The sequence below is a fragment of the Harpia harpyja genome, chromosome 2, assembly GCF_026419915.1.
Source record: "Harpia harpyja isolate bHarHar1 chromosome 2, bHarHar1 primary haplotype, whole genome shotgun sequence".
In the NCBI taxonomy this organism is placed as follows: Eukaryota; Metazoa; Chordata; class Aves; order Accipitriformes; family Accipitridae; genus Harpia; species Harpia harpyja.
The window spans coordinates 28,843,605-28,863,630 of record NC_068941.1 but is presented as its reverse complement, the minus strand read 5'-3'; the positions used below and the strand labels follow the sequence as shown (position 1 = coordinate 28,863,630).

Below are 20,026 nucleotides of genomic sequence, written 5' to 3'. Positions count from 1 at the left end.
CCAGTTCCTGTACCCAGTTACTTCAGGTCCTTCAAAAGACTGCCACATATATGTGCATCATACGTACCTCATCCTGTATTTTTAAGTGTATATATATGTGTGTATATAGCAGTTCTCCTTGCCTGTGCAGTTACCCTGTGGCTTCCTACGTGGTTGTCTGAGTGAAACAGGTCTCAGAAATGCCACCAAAGCAGCCAGTTAATGCTAATGCAATAACATTGCCTAGAGAAACAGCGAGAAGAGTGTGGGACGAGTCAGGGAAGAGCAGCCAAAGACTAATAGGAGGATGCCCCAGGGGAAATGTGATTCCCACATAGCTGTGGTTGCAACTCCATGGTAGGATTCAGCAGCATCCTTGCACTGCCTGGTGCTAATGTGGGAGCAAGATAGGTCAGGCAGTGACTGCGTGCCTTCTTCCATCTTTATTGCTGCTGGGCAGAGGGGATTGCATGAATGGTAGCTCCTCTGCGTAAAGACAGGAGATGTGCAGGAAACCCCATCGGAGCCAGGAATATATAGGAGACCCTTGAAGGCAGTGAGGCAACACGTTTTGGTTTTTTTAAGCCATTATTTTGCATGTGTATAAGGTGCTAATTTTTACACAAGGCTGTTTTCTAAAGTATCAAAATTTAAACTTCTGTGCAAATGCCCAGTGGGTGAAGGGGAGCATGCAATACATACAACATGGTGCCTGCAAAAGCTCTGCAGTCCCAGAGATCTTGCTTCTGCAATTCGAACGTTTCATCCCATTCCCCTTCCATCGTCCTTCCTGTTCTTGCTTTTTTCTTGTTCTTAATAATAGCTGAATTAGATGTATGGTAGAGAGGAATTGTTCAGAAGCATCTGTGGGATTTGGAAACACAAGTCCAATTGAAAGTCAGTGGGCCTTGGGCCCTGAATCCCGTTAGGGAAATTGCAAGTAGTTTGATGAGCTAAAACTGGGACAGCAGCAATACGGCCACTAGAGAGGTTGGACTCGTTGCTGCTCTGGGTTTTTGTGCTTTGTGTGATTTGAAGTAAAGAGAGGGGTTCTGCCATACCAGAGAAAAAAACACTCTTCTGGGTTTTTTTCCAGGCGATGTGGCTATAGCAAGGCTAAACAAGATCCAGAAGAAGAAAAGATGCATTTTCATAATGGCCACAGTGAGTAAAGATCAAACGTATATATGTGGTTTTGGCTGTCTGTGGTAATGAGAAATACAACTGAGAGAGGGTTTTAAAAAAAAAAAAAATTCTGGTTTTGGTGGTAATTCACAAAAGAACTGTTTGTTCTGTTATTCAGTAAGTCCCCACCTGCCCCTGCTCCAAGCCCCATAGAGAACTGAACATTTGAACAGTCCTTATATGTGCCCAGCTATTCACACCTGTATGTTTGCAGCAGATCTCTCTAGCGAGCCATTTTGTTCTGTTCCTCTGTCTTTGCTGTGTGACCCAAGGTGCTATTAATTTGGTCTGGTTGGCACATAACAACTCTACATTTTCGTGGTCTGGACTTGTCAGTCCAGAATACCTGTTTGAAGCCCTTGCTCCACCCCAGCCAACTGTGAGGACCAAGCCCACAGCTACTTTTTGCCTTGGATGCCTTTGCAGAGGCATGAGGAGTAACGCCTTCTTCTTCCTCTTAGGAAGCTTTCAGAAATGCTGTGTTAATGTCTTATATATCAAAAAAACTCTGCAGTGATGCTAGAAAGTACATCTCATGGTTATTATCAGTCCTTCCATACAACCAAAGCCAGTGTTTGAAAAGCTTTCCTTCATCAAGTGCTGTGGGATCTGGGGATGGGTAACAGCGAGGTGCCTTTTGGGGTGGAAAAGGCAAACGCATCTTGAGTGAAAGTCAAATTTCCATTAGTGCTATGTAATGAAGGCAGCAGGAAGCAAATCAATTAAGAGCCACAGTGTAATGTAGCTGTCTTATTAGACTGATGAGCAGTTCTTCATGGTAGCCTTAATGATTGTCAAAACAAACTTATAATATGGATAATGAAAATACTTTTTCCCTTCTCAAGTCCTGGAGAAAAAGCCTGCTATTGATTATATTTATACTGGTACAACCCACAGGCTTTGTACTGCAAATATTCAGTTCATTTAAATCTCAGTAACTCCATCTGAAATAATGTGGCCAATTGATTAGCTAATATGTGACTGGTAGGGCATAATTTATTGCAGCTCTCCATCAACCCCCATCCATCCAACTTGCTTTGCAAGTTGTTCCCTTAACATTTTGCTTTTTGTACTTTTCTTCCTGGCGTATGCTTTCCAGACCCAGAAAGGGATCCTTTTGCACCAGACCCCAGACCAGCCTGTTACGCAGCACAGAGAGGGATTTTTAGCTGTGCGTCATTCCAGCTGAGCACTGTCATGTGCTTTTCTAAATATGATGAAATTGCACGTCACATATAAACTAAATGTCATTTTCCAAGAATGCTATTCATTTTTTCCCGTAGAAATAAGTTTCCCTGCTGCAATGTTTTCCAGCAAAGCAGAGTACAAGGGACAGGAGTGTGTATTGCCCATTTTCTGTCATGCCATGTGCCATTAATGCTCTTAATTTGTGTTTGCAGTTAAGCTGCCTGGAGTGAGGACCTACATTGACCCCCACACCTACGAGGACCCTAATCAAGCCGTCCATGAGTTTGCTAAGGAAATCGAAGCTTCATGCATAACCATTGAAAGAGTTATTGGAGCTGGTATGGAAATGCATTTCATCACCCTTAGCAGCGTGGAGGATTGGCTTTCTTAACACGAGAGATCTGAGAAGGGCTGTAAAATATTTGTGCTGTTAGGTACCCTGCAGGTGATGGGGAGAATGTTCCAGATGAAGTTTGGGACAAACCTGTCATTGTCTGTGGTTTTGAAATTCAGGGACTGAACTAAAAATGGCAGAAAATGGTCATGTTTGGACCAAGCTGAGTTATTTCAATGGATGCTAGGGGAAATGAGTCACTTAAATTTTCAGCTTCTTTTCACCATTTTAAACTTTTTCTCCTCCCCCATTAAGGTCAGTCTTGAAGCAAAAATTAAGAATAAGAAGTCATCTGGGAGAGAAAAAAACCCACAAACCGAAGTCCAAAGCTTTTAACATCCTTGGTTAAAAGAAGAAACTCCCATTTTCTTTCCAGTTAAGGTGTTTGTTTGGAGTAGCATCCAACCTTAGGGATACTTTCTATCCTCTGAAATTGTGTTTTTGGAGGTAATTTACTGTTCACCAGAAAAAAAGAAAAAAAATCCATTTGGGTTACTTTTTTAAAAAGGTGGTCATAAAATTGGAAAGGGTTTATAGTCTATAAAAATATATGTTGCTGTGAAAGGCTAACAGCATTCCATCTATTTAACTTACCAAAGGAAGGTTAAGAAGCAAGTGGCTTGTGTTTTACAGCTATCTACACAGGGCAATGATATAGGATGTGACAGGACTCTTTCATCTAGTAGACAAAAACATGAAATGAGGAAAAAGCCCAATGGAATATAGAGCATAACTCTTTAAATATAGGAGAATTATACTGTTCTTTCTAGTTTTCTTGTGCTTGTGAATTACTTTGCTTGCGGTATGCCAGCTATTGGAGGTGGCAATCACTGCGATGTTCAGCTTTCCATATCCATGAATGTGGGACAGCCCTGTGTGCTTTTGATCAGCTATCTATAGGGGCTGGGCTGCATGCTGTAGATGGATGTGCACCGTGCATTCCTTCGATGTGCCATGATCCCATTCATTCTGATTTTTCTCTGAAGGTGAATTTGGGGAAGTCTGCAGCGGACGGCTGAAGCTGCAGGGAAAGCGTGAGTTTCCAGTGGCTATCAAAACCCTGAAGGTGGGCTACACGGAGAAACAGAGGCGTGATTTCTTGGGAGAAGCAAGCATCATGGGGCAGTTCGACCACCCCAACATCATCCACCTTGAAGGCGTCGTCACAAAGAGTAGGTACAATTTGCTGTGGACTGCTGTCCTTGAACTCTGGCTGATGGAAGAGTTGGTTAGAGGCAGAAGACTTGGGTAATTCACGTTTTGACTGCGCCTTTCATAATTTCTCAAAAACCAGTGAACTTCCCTTGCCCAAAATGTCACACTTTGTAGCTCCAGCCAGGAACAGGTTCCCTAACGTTGTAAAGCGGGTTTGTGCCTGAAGGATTTCAGCGTTCTTCCAGCTAGAATGGACAGATAATGGCTAAAATGATAAAAAACGTTTAACTCCCCCTGCAAACCTTGCCTCACCTAGGCATAATATGCATGGGCTAAGAGAAAACCCCTCTTCAAAGGCCCCAAATTAAATGAGACAGAAATAGGAGATGATATGCCTGGCCAGCCTCAGGCAGTGGGTGGGTGATGGAGATGGTAGTAAGCCTGGGATGTCTGAATGCCGGTGGAGTGTGCTGCCTGACTTCTGCCTTGCAAGTAGTTCAGCAGCACTTACCGCCTGCAAAATGCAAGAGCATTTTGAACACAGTGATGCCGAGCCACCCGCTAAGTTTTTCGAGCAAGCTCACTTCTTATTCCTGCCTTTATTTGTTTACTTTTGAAACCACATGAGCCCCAGGGAGAGCAAAGATGTTCCAAGAAGTGGGAAGCAATTGCCCTGGCAGGGAAACAGGGAGGATTTTGCTAACAAGAGTCTGAAAAAAAAAACCCAAAACACAACCCCTGATGATTTCCAGCCATCATATTTTGAGAAACCACTGAAGCAAAGCCCACAGGAGGGTAGTGCTGAGCCTTGTGATCATTTGCACAGGATGTGAGCAAGGACAGAAGTTAGCTGAAGTTTTGCTTTCCAGAAGCAGGGAAGAAGAACGGGAGTGTAGCTGAAGATGACAGGACTGTGTAAAACCACGATTAGGGCAAGCTCCCCCTGGGATCTGCTAGTGATGCCCGTGGTAATAGTTGCCCCTGGTGCTGGCATATAGATTATGAGAGGGGTTGAGGGCTTGGGGAAAATGTGAAATGGCTGGCAAAACATCACAGCATGAGAGTTACCGAGGTCTGACTCCTCAGTTAGCAAAATAACCTTCCGTAACTTTCTCAGCCCAGTTCTTCTCCAAATTACTGTATGCACTAAAGATAAGGGCAGAGGAAGGGAAGGCACATCCGAATGTGCCCGGCTCAAACCTCTGCGGCTGTTGGTGCTGTGCTGAGGCTGTGGGAAAGGTGCAGAGGTGTTGTTACTCTTCCATTTAAAAGCCTTGGAGGATCTACATTATTCGCACCAAGGATTTTTTTTTTGTTGAAAACAGCTACTCCTTTATTTTAAGATATATTTTAAGTGTTTCAGGAAGTTTCTGCTAGCTGAAGAAGTGTGAATGGCTATCTCCCCTCTTGTCTTTGTGATTGGTAATGTCAGAGCTTAGCTACTGCCATTCAAATGCTGGTGTTTGGGGCTATGTGGCTGCTGTTAGTACCATTTGTCGTTCATCAGGGGCAGCGTCTCCAAAATTAGTTCTTTTTCAGAGCTGCAGCAGAGAAGGTACGGAGACGCTAGCTGTCTGTCCTGTTCATATCCTTATAACCTACTCAAAATCAATGCTAGTTTGGAATCAACAGCCTTTTCTTGCATTTTTCCGTGAAATTGCGTTTCCTAAAACTTTTAAGAAAAGAAAAAAAATAACCAAGATAGGTTTCTCCCCCAAAATGAATAAATATCAAAATCTCTTGGGGTCACCTTGTGTAGCCCTTAATACATAAAAGCTCCCATTTCTAGCCCTGCAGGGATGTGGGATATTGGGCAGGAAGCGAGTGATGATTATACATCCATAAAAGCTGATGCGGGCTTGAGTCTTTCTGGCTGCCGGGGCCTCAGGGGATGGGTGGGAATCCCACTTTTAGAGAGGATGTGCCTCCCTAGCGAGCTGCCTTTTATGTAGAGTGGCCACCTGCTCCAAAGGCCATGGAAAAGCTGGGAGTTTTGCTTCTAAATTGGACTTGGAGCAACTGGAGTTTGGATGCAGGGGGGTACGTGCACTCTGAGCTCTTCATTAGCTCAGTAAATGCTTGTTTACCGCACTCAAAATTTTTTTCCATCGGGCATCTAGAGCATCTTCCCAGCTTTTTTCTTTTCTTTTAAATGGACCGAAACAACCTTTATAATTCCCAAACTATGCTGCTATCTCAAAGTATTATTTAACTTCTTTTCTCTTCAGTGTTTTAGTCATCGGCCTATCATAGATTCAGATCTTTAAGGTAAAATGTCTTTGCTGCATCATGATTTGCTTTGGAAGTAAATTAAGTTAAATTGAATTAGGCCATTTTTAATTCTGAATGAGACCATCCGTGCAGGGGCTTAATACCATTTAACTAATCTAGTTCAAATGCACACCTTAGTTAACTTGGATTCATCGTCTTCACTGTCCCCATGCAGACAAGCCCTTAGCTATTTCTGCTTTACAAAGGTAATGACAGTCCTGTTTTCTTTCACAACCCGTTTGGTTGCGCTGATGGTGTGCACGTTGCATTTAGTACATTGATATGAATGACATCTACACACATTTTATAGCCCGGTAGTGCCAGGGGGAGGGAGCCCTGCTGACACAGAGAATCATCCCAGTGCTTTAGAAGGGCCAATGTTTACTTTTAATTTATTTTTGTCCTGGTTTTGGCTGGGATAGAGTTAATTTTCTTTTTAGTAGTTGCTATAGCGTTATGTCTTGGATTCAGTATGAAAATAATGTTGGTAACACACTGATGTTTTCAGTTGTTGCCAAGTAATGTTTAGTCTAAAGTCAAGGATTTTTCAGCTTCTCATGCCCAGCCAGCAAGAAGGCTGGAGGGGCACAAGAAGTTAGGAGGGGACATGGCCAGGACAGCTGACCCAAACTGGCCAACGGGGTATTCCATACCATGTGATGTCATGCCCAGTATATAAACCGGGGGCAGTGGGGCTGGGAGGGATCGCAGCTTAGAAACTAACTGGGCATTGGTTGGGGAGTGGTGAGCGATTGCATTGTGCATCACTTGTTTTGTATATTCCAATCCTTTTATTATTATTGTCATTTTATTATTGTTGTTGTTATTATCATTATTAGTTTCTTCCTTTCTGTTCTATTAAACTGTTCTTATCTCAACCCAAGTGTTTTACCTTTTTCCTTCCAATTCTCTTTCCCATCCCACTGGGTGGTGGGGGAGTGAGTGAGTAGCTGCGTGGTGCTTAGTTGCTGGCTGGGGTTAAACCACAACAACTTTGTTGAAAGTTACTCTATTTGTGTCTTTATTTCCATGCTCTTGGATTTGGGGCTAATTTATTCCACGATTACTGTCAACCTGCAGCAGTCAAATAATGAAACATAAGTGCCAGAAATCTTATTTTCTTTTTTCTGATGGCAACCAAAGGCAAGAGTCTGAAGGAGGTCCTCCAGGGTGGTGGCATAATGAGATGCCAGTTTTGCTGCAATGCTGTCTTGAAGTGCCAGAGATAAGGGACCCAATGCTATAGTTGGGGGTTTAGTGTTTAAAAACCAAAAATTTTTAAAAAAATGAGATATACCTGGGATTTTCCTTCCCTGCGTAGCCACTGACGTGTTTGCCAACCTATAGCAACGTCACCCGAGATCTCTCCTCCCTCCTGCACACAGCCCATGTTGTGTACAGACAGACGGCTGTCGTCCTTGAAGATGGGGCCCGTTATTTTGTTTGGGACTCAACGATATTTTTCGTGGCCCCAAGGTGTATTTCTCATATCAAAAGTAATAATTTTGGCAAGAGAACTGAAGCAGCACAGGTCCCTCATGCTGTAAAGGTAGTATCTGCACAACAATGAGTGTTTTGATTGACAAGTTCACAATTATCTTTATTATGTAGATAATTAAGCAGTAAATTAGGCAAATAGTTAAGGTAACGGGAAAGTGGGAAGATTAAGATCAATTTAAATGGTAGAACATGCACTGATCTTTAGGAGCATTTACCTTCATGCACATGTTATGACACGTGGCAGCTCTCGTTGATCATTTCTATGAAAGACATTTATAATGCACTTTACAAATAATTGACAGCTCTTTTGTCTGTGCTTCATGCTAGCTAATGGAAATTGATTTAAATAAAAAATAATTTACATGTTCTTATAAGATTTCATTGAATTTACAAGGGCTGGAGCACACCACATTAATTATTGCTACGTCATTGTGGCAAGCTAGCGAGAAATTAGATATAAAAACTGAGCAAAAACTATATATAATTACCATTAAAATGACTCGGGCATGAAAATTAATCAAATGGATTTGGAAAAACATTATTATTCCTGTCAACAGTAGGAGACCAGGTCTTTTGTTATGAACCTTTATTTTGATTTCCACTTGCACTCATTCCATACTTAACTCACTTTTGTTCTGCAGCGTAAATATTCCTTTTCTTACTTTCAGATGTGTTTACAAGTGTAGTCACACGGGATTACTTGAATTACAAGGGATGTAATCCCATCCTTTCCTGTTCTTGGTTTTGGTGGCTACTGAGGTCAGATAGATGCTTCAGATCATCCTGGCTGCTCCTATTGGGCTCCTGTTCTTACTTCAGGGTGTTGAAGCTATAGGGAAGAGTCCAAAGAGGTCGTTGTGTGCAATTTGGCCTCTGCAAGCTTTCAGCTTGTTCACGGAGATGAGGAGAAGGTTGTGCATAGGTTGCCTGGTTTCAGCTTGCAACATCTTCCTCAAACATAATCTAAACACTCCAGGGCTTGGTACTCCACCCATAACACGGGATTACTTTTTCATCCCCACCTCCTCAATTCCCCTATTTCTACATATATTCTGGCAAAAACTATTGTCATCCTGCTGGGACAGCAGTGTGTCCATGTAGATTTACTGTTGCATGGCTGTATATTCACATTCAGATGCATTATGAAAAGACTTTATTATTGTTCACTTTTTAAAAATAAATTGCTAACAAACTCTTGCGCTTTTTTTTCCAGGCAAACCAGTAATGATAGTGACTGAATACATGGAGAACGGTTCTCTGGATACATTTTTAAAGGTAGTACTTAGATCCTTTTTCCAGGGGTACATTGGTTAAAGTTTGGGTTCTTTGTAGATGGTTAATACCAATGAAAATGTTTGCTGGGTGCTGGTCCAGCCGTTGATGCTGTCTGGAGGCAGGAGTAGCTCAGTTGTCTGTTTGATCTATATTTATACAGCATCATGAAGGACCTGGTTCGTGCATTGATACAAACAAAAAAGAATAAATTGGAGGATATTATGTTTATTTTAGAAGGCAGTCTGCTGCGTGGAAATGATTAACTTATCCTCCAAAATTTGATGTGTTTCAAGAGCACATCCACACTGTATCATGGCAAACCCCAGACTTGTCAGAGTTTTTCCATGAAATGTAAGAGCTAGAGAAGGGAGGATAGGGGAAGTGGTTAGAAATGCAGTGTGGCAACGTGGGGAAGACCTCCTAGCCCCAAATATTCACACGTGGACCTCTGCAGGTAGGATCTCTGTGCAACCTGGTGCCATTCAGTTGGCTGACTAGGAGACAGCCCACCCTGGTGCCTTTATACACATAACTACATGTGTTCACTCCCAGTTGCGGTCTCTTTATCAGTCACCAGGGGAAATAGCTCGCTCCTTGATCTCCAGTGAAGAGAACTACATTTCCTTAGGTTTGTCTCTAGAGATCCTAATCCAAACAGTGAAACTTTGAAAAGCTTCATGGTCAGAGCATGAGAGTAATGAATTATTAATTTCCCTGTTTTTCTTCCTTGGAGACTTGCCTTTGCATTTTTACTCATGCACACACAATGCTGAGGGTGCGGAGACTCTCAACTGATCAAATGTCTCCTTCCTTTTGCAGAAGAACGATGGGCAGTTCACAGTCATTCAGCTGGTCGGGATGCTGCGAGGCATCGCATCAGGAATGAAGTACCTGTCTGACATGGGTTACGTACACAGAGATCTGGCCGCCAGGAATATCCTAATCAACAGCAACTTAGTCTGCAAGGTGTCAGACTTCGGCCTCTCCAGAGTCCTGGAAGATGACCCCGAAGCAGCGTACACAACCAGGGTGAGTTATGAGGATACTGAACGCATGAGCTCAAGAAAAATGTATTCCCTGCCACATTTTGGCATTCAGGCTCTCTAGCAAAGAGGTTTCTACAAATCCAGAGCCTCTAAGCTGTGCACGAGCATTTGGCCAGGTGTTACCAGTTAATTGTTATCAGATTAATTTTGTAAATGCCTGTAACTTTGTAGTGGGGATGGCCAAATAAGGCAGAACTTAACTAATAACTTTTAAGTTCATGTTGGGCACCTGAGTCAAATAGCAAAATTTGCAAAGGTGCTGCCCTCCCAGCTCTATTCTGTCCTCTTTGGTGAATACCAAAGGGAAGAAAGAGCAAGAGCTAGTGCTTTGCTTAGGCACCCATGCAGAGATGTAAGATATGGTCTTCTGGACAATTTGACCCTTTTAAAACATTGGTAAGCATGTAATGCCCATTGCAAATGATGCACATTGCTCTCAACATTACCCTGTTGAAGGTGATTTCCCCCAACCTGAGAAAGAGCTTCTCCAGCCTCAGTGCTCTGTGCCTTTCCATCCTTGATCCATCCTTTCAGGGCATCAGCCCACCCATCCCAGTGCAAGGCCACGTGGCCCCAGCACTGCGGAGAGGGTGTGGATAGGACCCATCCTCAGCAGCAGAGGCTTGGAGAGAGCCTCCAATATTCATGGCAGTGATTGGCACTCTTGGACATGTCCTGTTAGCGTGTTTTTCCAAGGGTATTTTTTTACGGGTGGTGGGAGCTCTCTGGGCCACATTCCCAGTTCCCGTGGAGATCTGGGAAAGGCCTTTCAGCTCCTGGCAGTCACAGACCCCGCGACGGGACTCAGCGCACGGCTGGACCAGAGCCTCCCTGCAAGGTGGAGGGCTCTCAGCCAGCCCTGCTGCGGCTGCAATGTGCTGCCATGTGCTAATTGGCTCTGCTGAGAATCTGGCCCCTCACTTAAGGCATGCGCTGATAAGCCTGTGAATAAATAATTACTGGAAGAGGGGACTTTTAAAAATTTGCTTTGAAGATGTGTTCCAAATTCTACCTTTTTCCAATAACAAACACTGTTAGAGGGCATTCAGGGAGACCTTCCAATATTTAGCTCAACACTGGGAGGAAGGGACTTCACAGTAAAATATATTTTGATATAAATCAAGGGAGACAACTCTTTAAACCCAATGAGAAAAGTATTCCTTAATCCAAACTCCCCTTTCCCTCCCCTCTTCCTTCTCAGAGCTGGTCTGAAGTTTGATTTCTAAAATGGTAGAAAGGGGAAAAGGAAACAGCAAAGCACATTTGACAGCTGTGGCATCATTTTCAGTCCCACAGCAGAGGCCAAGAAGGCTGGTCTTTGCACACACAGATTTCTGTGCCTGCTACGCAGATCTCTCTGCACGATCAGGACTGCATTAAAAAAAAAAAGAGAAAGAAAAAAGGGCATTACTTCCGCAGCAATTTGCATGAAGCCCTCGTTAGATCAAAGTCTTCCTCAGCTTCAGAGCTGTCTGTTCCTCCCCCGCTTGCTCTCAGAAATGGAGGAACTGTATTCCCCTACCAACCCGAGCAACATAATTGAGATGTTGATCCTATACATGTCCCAGCATTCAAACAGCATTCAAACAACAAACCTTCAGGACAGCCAATTAGTAGGCAGCCTACAAATGCTTATGGGCTGAGATAATGTGGAAAGGGGCCCCATGCTGTCAAACAGATTTACTTTAAAATTCGATGTCTCTTTCCAGAGAGAAAATAACATCCCTTAGTGCTCTAAGAAGTGCTGTTTCGTCCTCTTTTGCATGTTCTCTGCCCTCCTCTGCAATCTGCTTTTTGAGGGTTTTTTTCCTTTTCTTTTCTGTCTAGGGAGGGAAGATCCCTATCCGATGGACAGCACCTGAAGCAATCGCCTTCCGTAAATTCACATCGGCCAGCGATGTCTGGAGCTACGGCATCGTGATGTGGGAGGTGATGTCCTATGGCGAGAGGCCTTACTGGGAGATGACAAACCAAGATGTAAGCACGTGCAAGAGCTGCTGTGTGATGGGACTTTGAGGGCTTGGCATTCATTCTGCAATCAGAGAGGCAGGATGGGGACAAGAGGAGGAGAGCTGCTGTAAAAATGGCTTTGCTCTCCCATGCCAGACAAAAATGATCCTCCCGTTTGATGCTCTTTCTTTTGCAGCAGCAGCCCAGAACAGGCTGTGCGCAGAGGGAAATGTGTCTGCACAGAGACAAGCCTGCTTCCCCCAGCAGACCGCTGGAGCTTCACTAATGCTGTTAGAGCTGGAGCCTGTCCCTCCTCTGCTTAATGACAAAGGTCTGCTAGGGGATAGATGCTGATAAACTGGCAGCATTTCAATTGTGTGTCCAAACCCCTGCTGCCATGTAAAGCAGAAGCTCAAGAGAGTCATGGTAAGGGCTTTGTTTCCCTGCACAAAAGCTGGGTGATTTGATCTAGTGACGGCAGTCCAGAGAGCTGCGTCTTGGTTGCCCTTGCATTGCTGATCTCGAGAGCGTAGTTTTGCTCCTGTTGTGAACATCTTGCAAGTCTGTGCTAATGCAAGCTCTCATGGTTCATTTGTACAGCACTCTACAAGTTGTGTCCCCTTGCTCCTGGACCCCAGTCCCCCTTGAGCCTCTGACCTCAAGGCCACCCTCTGAAGCATCTCCAAACAGGGAGATGCCTGGGGATACTGTCTCCCTTCTGACTGCAGCCCTGATCCCAGCCTCTGTAAGGATCTCTTGATCCTACTGCAGGGCTACCTTCTACCCTGAGCTCACCATAAACATCTGTCCTTGTCTATGGCTAAAAGAATTTAAGCCTGGGTTTGCTAGATTTTCTAGGCTTCTCCTTCCTCTTCACATCTCTGCAAACCATGTTGCGTGGAGGTTTCTGAGGATGCCAGCTAGTACATGAGGTCAGGGTCACCATGAGGCATGCGGGGCCCCCAGAGCAGCTCTGCAATGGGAGGGAAAAAGCACCACTCTGCATGTGGCAAATGGAGTCATTCCTCATCCTTCCCACTTCAGCTCTGCAGCCCTGCTGCCTGCGGAGATGATGCTGCCGGCTGGGCAAAGCAAGTCCTTGCTCCGCCGTGGGTCACAATACCTGATGTTTCATCCTTTTTTCTTTTTTGAGCAGCGTCCCTGTCCCTGTGACTTTCTGCCGTTTTGCTGGCAGCAAAGGCTCTGGCTGAGCATTCTGTTTCTCCTGTGTTTTGTCTGTGGGCCTTTGCCATCAGTGGATGTTACTACCTGTCACACTGAGCTGCTGTCTCATCTCCCTTCGAGTCCAGGCGTGGAAACGAGCGGTACCTTTGAGACGGTCATGCCATGCTTCTTGCCAGGGAGACGAGCGCGTTGTTTAGCATGAATGCCCACCGCTTCTGCATGGCTGAGGCTGTCACGTTTGCCGGGAGTTTGGTAAAACAGCACGTATCTACGCAGGGATTTATCTCAATCAAATACAGAGACTTTCTTCTATAGCCTGTGCAGAGAATGCAGCAATTGAGAGCCAACCTTTTCAGTCACACTGAGCACTGTAACTATCTTTAATGCTGATGCACCAGCATAGCACAGATGTTGTTCAGTAAATGCCAGACTAAGATTCAGGCTGGTGCCAGTGAAATAATGCTCTGTGGCCAGGGGGAGTCCCTTGTTTGGATCGTAACACTGTGAACATCCACGCTTTGCAGAACTGTTCCAAAAAGCCCAAATGCCTCCATGCACTGTGGGGCACAGGGTGAATTTCACACTTGCCTGAGAAGAAGCAGATGGGGGACTGGTTTCTTTAGCAACAGAAAGCAGAGGACCGGTGAGATGTTTATGACCATTAGTTCCTGCTCAGGCTTTGTTTGGGTTAACTCTCTGTCTGTGTGCAGGTGGCAAGTGCCTGGGTGGTGGTGGCCTAGGAAACTTAGTTGAGTGCTGTGGCATGTTTCTCACGCGATTTATGCCTTCCTCCTTCACCTTCTGAAGGCCTCCTCTTCCTCTTTCCTCCCCTGCTTGTGTTGGCAGAAGAATCAGTGGTGTTAGACAGAGTGTTGGCTTTCATGCAGAGGACCGGGGGCTCTGCCCACATGAATCGGACTCCGTTGCACAAGAGTTTCTTGTTGCATGGCTTGTAATTAAAGCACATCATTTGCAAGCACGGTCGGTGATGAGCAAAACGATTCTCACCATGTTACAGATGGATTGCTTTAAAGGAGGTGCAGTGCCGTAGGGCAGGCAGCACTGTTACTGCAAAGGCTACAAACCACATTTTAAAGTCGTGCTGGTTTCTGGATGGCCTTCTAAAAATATGCTTTGACTCGACCACAAGATAAGACTTTGATGCAGGAATTGTTGAGAGGAATTTTGTGGCCTGTGTTACACAGGTTGCTAAGCTAAATGATCACAGTGGTTGCTTTTTAGTCTTCAGACTGGTGGTTTTATGAAAACGCAGAGCTAAAAGTGTTGCTTTGGTTTAGTGGAATAGACTATCCCAAATCGTCCTCTCCCAAACATGCAGTTCAGTCACCCCAATCCATAAGTGAGCAGTGCTTGTCCAGAAGAGGAACAGGGACAAAAATGCCTCCTTATAGGTGCAAATTTTAGCTCTTCAAGTCTTACAAAGCAGTACGCACCAATGAGTGGAACAGCGAATGTGCCATTTTCTTATTTTCTAAGTGTTGTGGTGGCTACAAGTGAGTCGATCTTTGCTGTTTCATTCTTTTGCTCCTCTTATTGCCAGACCCCAAAGCACCTTCAGATGCAAGAGTGTATTTCAGCGTCCTAGCTCCTCGCAGTATTTTGATACCATTTACATCATATCGCCAGAATAAACGACATCCTGTAAATTGAGTTAACGCTATTGATTGTGATGTTGCTGCCAGGAATATCAAACATGCATAACCCCATTGCAGATGTAGTTCTGATATTCTGAGCTGGTGCCAGATGGTCTGCTCCCCGTCTTGCTACTATTTTCTTTCTGCTACAGCTGGAGGATGATCCGTTATTATAAATATAGACGCGGACACAGCAAATAACATTCTCGTGGCTGTGCCACGCTGAGGCTTTTTTTTATAGGGCAGCTGCAAATTTGGTATCGGGGACCAGCTGAAAAGCATGATGCGAAGAACAGACAGTGCAGATAGCATAGTGTGGTGAGGCTGGGTTTTGATGCTGCGAGCAAAAGTCAGGCCATAGAAGAGATTGCATTGCAAGCGCAGGTTGGGTAGAGAGCGGCGCAACTGCTCCACCGACAGATGAAATCTTAGATGGGCACAAAAGGACTGCAGGTGTTGTGGGCCAGATCTTCAGATGTGCTCGCTACCCTCAGAGAAGATTACACAGCCTCACCTAACTTCTTCTTTACTATGTACGTCTTTAGGGAGTTTGAGGTTCCTGCTAGTGCTGCTCAGCCAGCCCAGCTCATTCCTGGGACTCTTCCACTTGGCAAAAAGCCCTGTGGAGGACAATTTGAAAGTGAACCATGCGGTCCTGAATTTCAGAGCCTTCTGAAATGCAATGCCAGCCTGACACAGCTCTTCCTATACTGCTCGCAAAGGGACTAAAGATCAAGAAAACAACTTCCGTGCTAACCACAGAGCCTTCTTTTTAAACACAGGATGTTTTCAAATTATGAGATGGTGCCTAGAATGAATGGCATCTGAGGCAGTCCTTGGAGTCCAGCAGTGAAGCGCTGTGGTTTTCCACATAGCAAATAGCTGCTTCCAGCTCCTTTTGGTTGAGGAGTCTTGGGAGTAGAGGGTATGAAGATGGGCCACTGGGATTCTCCTGGCACAGTCACAGACCCTTGCGGCTTGAAACACGAGCTACATTCTCCTGAAAATTGTAATGGTTCAAAATGGGAACTGCTGGGCTTGGAGCCCTGCTGTAAATCTGCCCCAAACTGGGGAAAACAAGTCGCTTTCTTCAATTCTGCCCACATTTATTAATTTCTGCCTTTTGAGAGGGCAGGCAGCACATGTGCAGATCACCTGTTTTAGATATAGAACCATATAGATGGTTTGTATTTTAAATCAGTGCAACAACCCTCCCCTGGTTTTAATTTACATAGTCTTGGGCTGACATTTTAAATTCCTGGCAGAAGTGTGGCCACACTAAGAAACGACTAGACCCAGACAGTATTGAATGATATACGAGATGGTTGTTCTGCCTCTGCCTTGAATCCATCCATCAATTAGCATTCAAAGTCTCTTTTGAAATACAGTCAGACTTTTATTACTGTAATACAAATTTGTGGTCTAGCACATGCCTTTTCATTTAAAAAGGAGCCAACATCTGAATAAACAAAATCACTGCACTCCAAGAAGATGCCAGAAAGCCCCATAGGCTGCTTTTCGTGGACTTAGGGTAGGCTCTGGGTGTTTCCCAGTATATAACCTACAGACCTCAGCTGAGCTTTGAACAAGTACAACCTGGCAATCTGGCCACCTGGTTGCAGCAGTGCCTTGGCTTTCTAGATTCATTTTGCAGCGATGAAAAATTAAGTTATTCAACCCATCCCATAGAAAATATGAAAGATAGTGGGGTTTACTGGGTTTGCTTCTTGTGTGTGGAGTGGGGGGGGTGGTGGGATTTTACGTGAACACTTAGCTGGTCCCAAAGTCCTCTGTTTAAGTCAATTTGCATTTGGGAAAAAGGCGAAAGGAAAAAAGCAACCCATCAACCTCGTGTTTTCTCTCCCGTAGGTGATTAAAGCCGTGGAGGAAGGCTATCGCCTGCCAAGTCCCATGGACTGCCCTGCTGCTCTCTACCAGTTAATGCTCGACTGCTGGCAGAAAGACCGCAACGGCAGGCCCAAGTTTGACGAAATTGTCAGCATGTTGGACAAGCTCATCCGTAACCCAAGCAGCTTGAAGACGTTGGTTAATGCATCGAGCAGGTACAAACTCAGGCCAGAGTAATTTCTCAGAGCGAGATCTTTGTCTGAATACCTGCCCCTGGGGTTGAATTACCACTTATTATTTAGCCTGTGCATGCCCACGGGTGGATGTTCCTCCAGCTTCATTATATCCAGGGGAGTTTTCCCGAATCAACTTTTTCTGTTGAAATTGGCAGGCAGGTGAGCAATTCAGTTACTCCGTAAATGCAGTGCTGCTGCCACAAAGAACACTACTGTGGCCTGTCTTTCAGAAACGGGAGTTTCAGTGGTATTTATAGGTCTATGATAAAGCTACCTGTGCTCTACCCCAAGGTTAGAGAGGGCAAGACTTGAGTCCATGAAGTAGATAGTAAATGCTGCTCAAATTATCTACCTGTTGACTTTATCTTGGTAATACAAATGAAGAGTGTCTCCTGGGGAAACTCTTAGGATGTGCAGAGCTGACAGATGTCCAAGTGCATCCTCCCACAACTATTCCCAGACATGCTAGCTGCCACTGCCAGTTCTGACAGTTTTGGTAATCGCTGGAGGATCTCTGTGGTTCCCGAAGAGCTGTACACAAACCATTGGCTAAAACCACATTAAGTGAATAGAGCAGCCGATGTGCAGTTAAACATGAATCCGAATAGCTACACTGCTACTAGTAAGGTAAATACACTCAAGAAATAAAGCTGCACTTGGGGAAAGAGAGTTTAATATTTTTTAGTGAGTTTTAGTATTGGGGTCTCCACTGTACTGCAGTCTTGGAGAGACTTTTTCTTTTTTGCTGTAAGCACACAAGTATTACTTCTGAGCCATCTGTGTTGCTAATCACTCAGTTCCTTGCAAGGTCATGAAGGAGTGATGAATATAAATCATCGCTGCTTCACTGGTGGCAGTAGAGTTCCCCTGATTAACACTGGAAGAGACCCTTCAGAAAAGCTTAGTCTTAGACGAAGAAAAAAAAGACGCATTGTTTTCCTTGGACAGGAATGAGAGGAATGTAAGATGAGATTAGACTGGTGGTGTGGACCAAAGCAGATGTACTGTTGTGAGCTTAGACCCATCCATCTCCGCACCTTCTGGGCACAGCTGCATGTGGCCTATCTCGCCTGTTGTAGCTGGACTTCACATCCCCTTGCTGGCATGTCCCCACACATGGCATCTCATGCACTGGAAGAGAAGAAACATGAAATCTCTGTTAATTTTTAAATACAAGATAGGTCTGATTTCTTGGGCTATTTTACATGCATCATTTATCATCTGAAGAAGAAATTACTCTTATTAGCAATTAGATGTAATGTCAGTCCCAGCAAACCTGCAGGAAAAGGTTTATGATAGCATAAAATATGTGACATTTGTCTTTTATTTTAAGTTCAGAACAGTCATCTTCCAGGCCTGTTATGCGGTGGTTCATGCAGTCTTTCATACATACCAAACTGTTATGCCAGAAGAGAGGAAAATAGGCAGCAAAGCATTTCTCTGAGCTGCTAAGCACTTTGCTGATGTTTTATTCCATGAACAGGTCCATGCAATTCCAAACCTTTCCTTTTCAGAGTTGCTGTGGGTATTTTTGATGTGGATGGAGCACCTGAACAGCCAGGCTTTGGGACTGTGTTTCTATAATCACAGATTGCCATGCCCAGACCATAGTAATTCCATATGAATCATAATTTCAACATACAGCAGCTGTAAAGGATTTTTTTATATATGTAATGTATTCTTTATGGAAATTCTCATTAATGCAAATAAAGGAGGAAGTCACTCTCTACATTACAGCATGTGCATACCAGTAGGTACCTCCTGACATTAGTGATGAAAATCCACTTCTCATTATGATTACTTAGGAGTTTTGAATTCCTCATGTGTATAAAATGTTATGGGAAGCCATTATGTTCTTGGTACTGCAAGTATTCACATTTTATTGGACCCTTCAGCATTGCTATTAAATAAACAAATAATACTAATGTGCTCATAAAATATATGAAGATTCCTGAAGTGCTATAATAATATAATACCCCAGCTCTCCTTCCAGTTGAGAGTCTTTTAAGTGTAATTCTCACTGTCAGAGGCTGACCCAGAAAACGTTTTTTTTACCTGTGGGTAATAATCTTTATGCAAGGCTTATGCTAGCTGTATGTCCTGGTTTACAAAGCAGGGGACAAATCCAGTTTCTTTTCTGGCTGACCTTGGACAAGCCCCCTTTGCTCTCTGCGCATCATTAGTAGGGTGGTGGACCTGTACGCAGCATGGGTCACTTGTGCCAGGTACTGCATTGGTGTTTCTGCTGCGGCGAAGAGTTATTATTTGCCTGAATTGCTTCTTCCGTGCATGGCATAACGAGCAGGTAGCAATTGCTGCGGCGAGGTCTTGAGCGAGGGTGTGGGAGCAGGAGTCTACCTCTCGTTTCAGGGCTGGAGCATGGTTGGAGCATTGCTGCTCTCTGCAGGGCTCATCAGATGCTGCCCGCATCCGAAATCCCCGCCTGACTCTGCGGGAACAGCCCCTCAAGTGTTAACAGTAGCCTGCCATTGATGGCCGCTGCTGGGAAATGTAATTTGGGTTTTGGCTTCCAGGCTCTGGGCTGTCTTAAGTTAATTATGAGCTTTAAAGGAGGAGGAGGAAAACAGAGTGGGAGGAGTGAAACTGAAGACTTTAAAATAAGAGTGACTGGGGGAGCCTGATAGAAGAGGAGCCTGCTTGTGGGCGAGAGGTAACAGGGATGGATGCTAGTCCTCTCCTCCTCTTTCTGCTTGCAGTGAGGACCAGAAATGGCAGGAACTAACTCAAAAGTGGTGAAATTACAGGTGAAGTGGTATGTTTGATGCATTGCGTATCAGGCCTGCTGGGAGGATTTAGGCTGCAGCAGTCACTGAAAACACAATGGAAGAATCATCTTTACCATATAAAAATGTGAGCAACTGAGTCACGTTGGGTACATCTTGATACTGATTCTGTCTGCTGCTTTGTTTTTACTTGTCTTTAGAGTATCAAATCTGTTGATAGAGCACAGTCCAGTCGGGAGCGGTGCCTACAGGTCGGTGGGTGAATGGCTGGAAGCCATCAAAATGGGCCGATACACGGAGATCTTCATGGAGAATGGATACAGTTCGATGGATGCTGTGGCTCAGGTGACCCTAGAGTGAGTAGTGCCCAGATCATTTTCACCTCGTTTGTTGGAATTGCAGAGGGGGGGGAAGA

At 44.5% G+C, this 20,026-nt stretch overlaps 1 protein-coding gene across 9 annotated transcripts in view; it reads left to right on the top strand.

Annotated features, from left to right (window-relative positions):
- The window catches only part of EPHA5 (EPH receptor A5), a 204,402-nt gene that overhangs the window by 172,191 nt on the left and 12,185 nt on the right, over window positions 1–20,026 (top strand). For 8 of the 9 annotated variants that reach the window (XM_052774023.1, XM_052773983.1, XM_052774016.1 and 5 more), the window contains 8 exons: window positions 1,076–1,143; window positions 2,565–2,690; window positions 3,733–3,918; window positions 8,886–8,947; window positions 9,767–9,976; window positions 11,821–11,970; window positions 16,653–16,846; window positions 19,812–19,967. In XM_052774023.1, the coding sequence (XP_052629983.1) occupies window positions 1,076–1,143; window positions 2,565–2,690; window positions 3,733–3,918; window positions 8,886–8,947; window positions 9,767–9,976; window positions 11,821–11,970; window positions 16,653–16,846; window positions 19,812–19,967 (1,152 nt within the window). Of the gene's footprint in view, window positions 1–1,075; window positions 1,144–2,564; window positions 2,691–3,732; window positions 3,919–8,885; window positions 8,948–9,766; window positions 9,977–11,820; window positions 11,971–16,652; window positions 16,847–19,811; window positions 19,972–20,026 lie in introns of those variants that run through there. The other variant, XM_052774033.1, reaches the window with a different exon arrangement.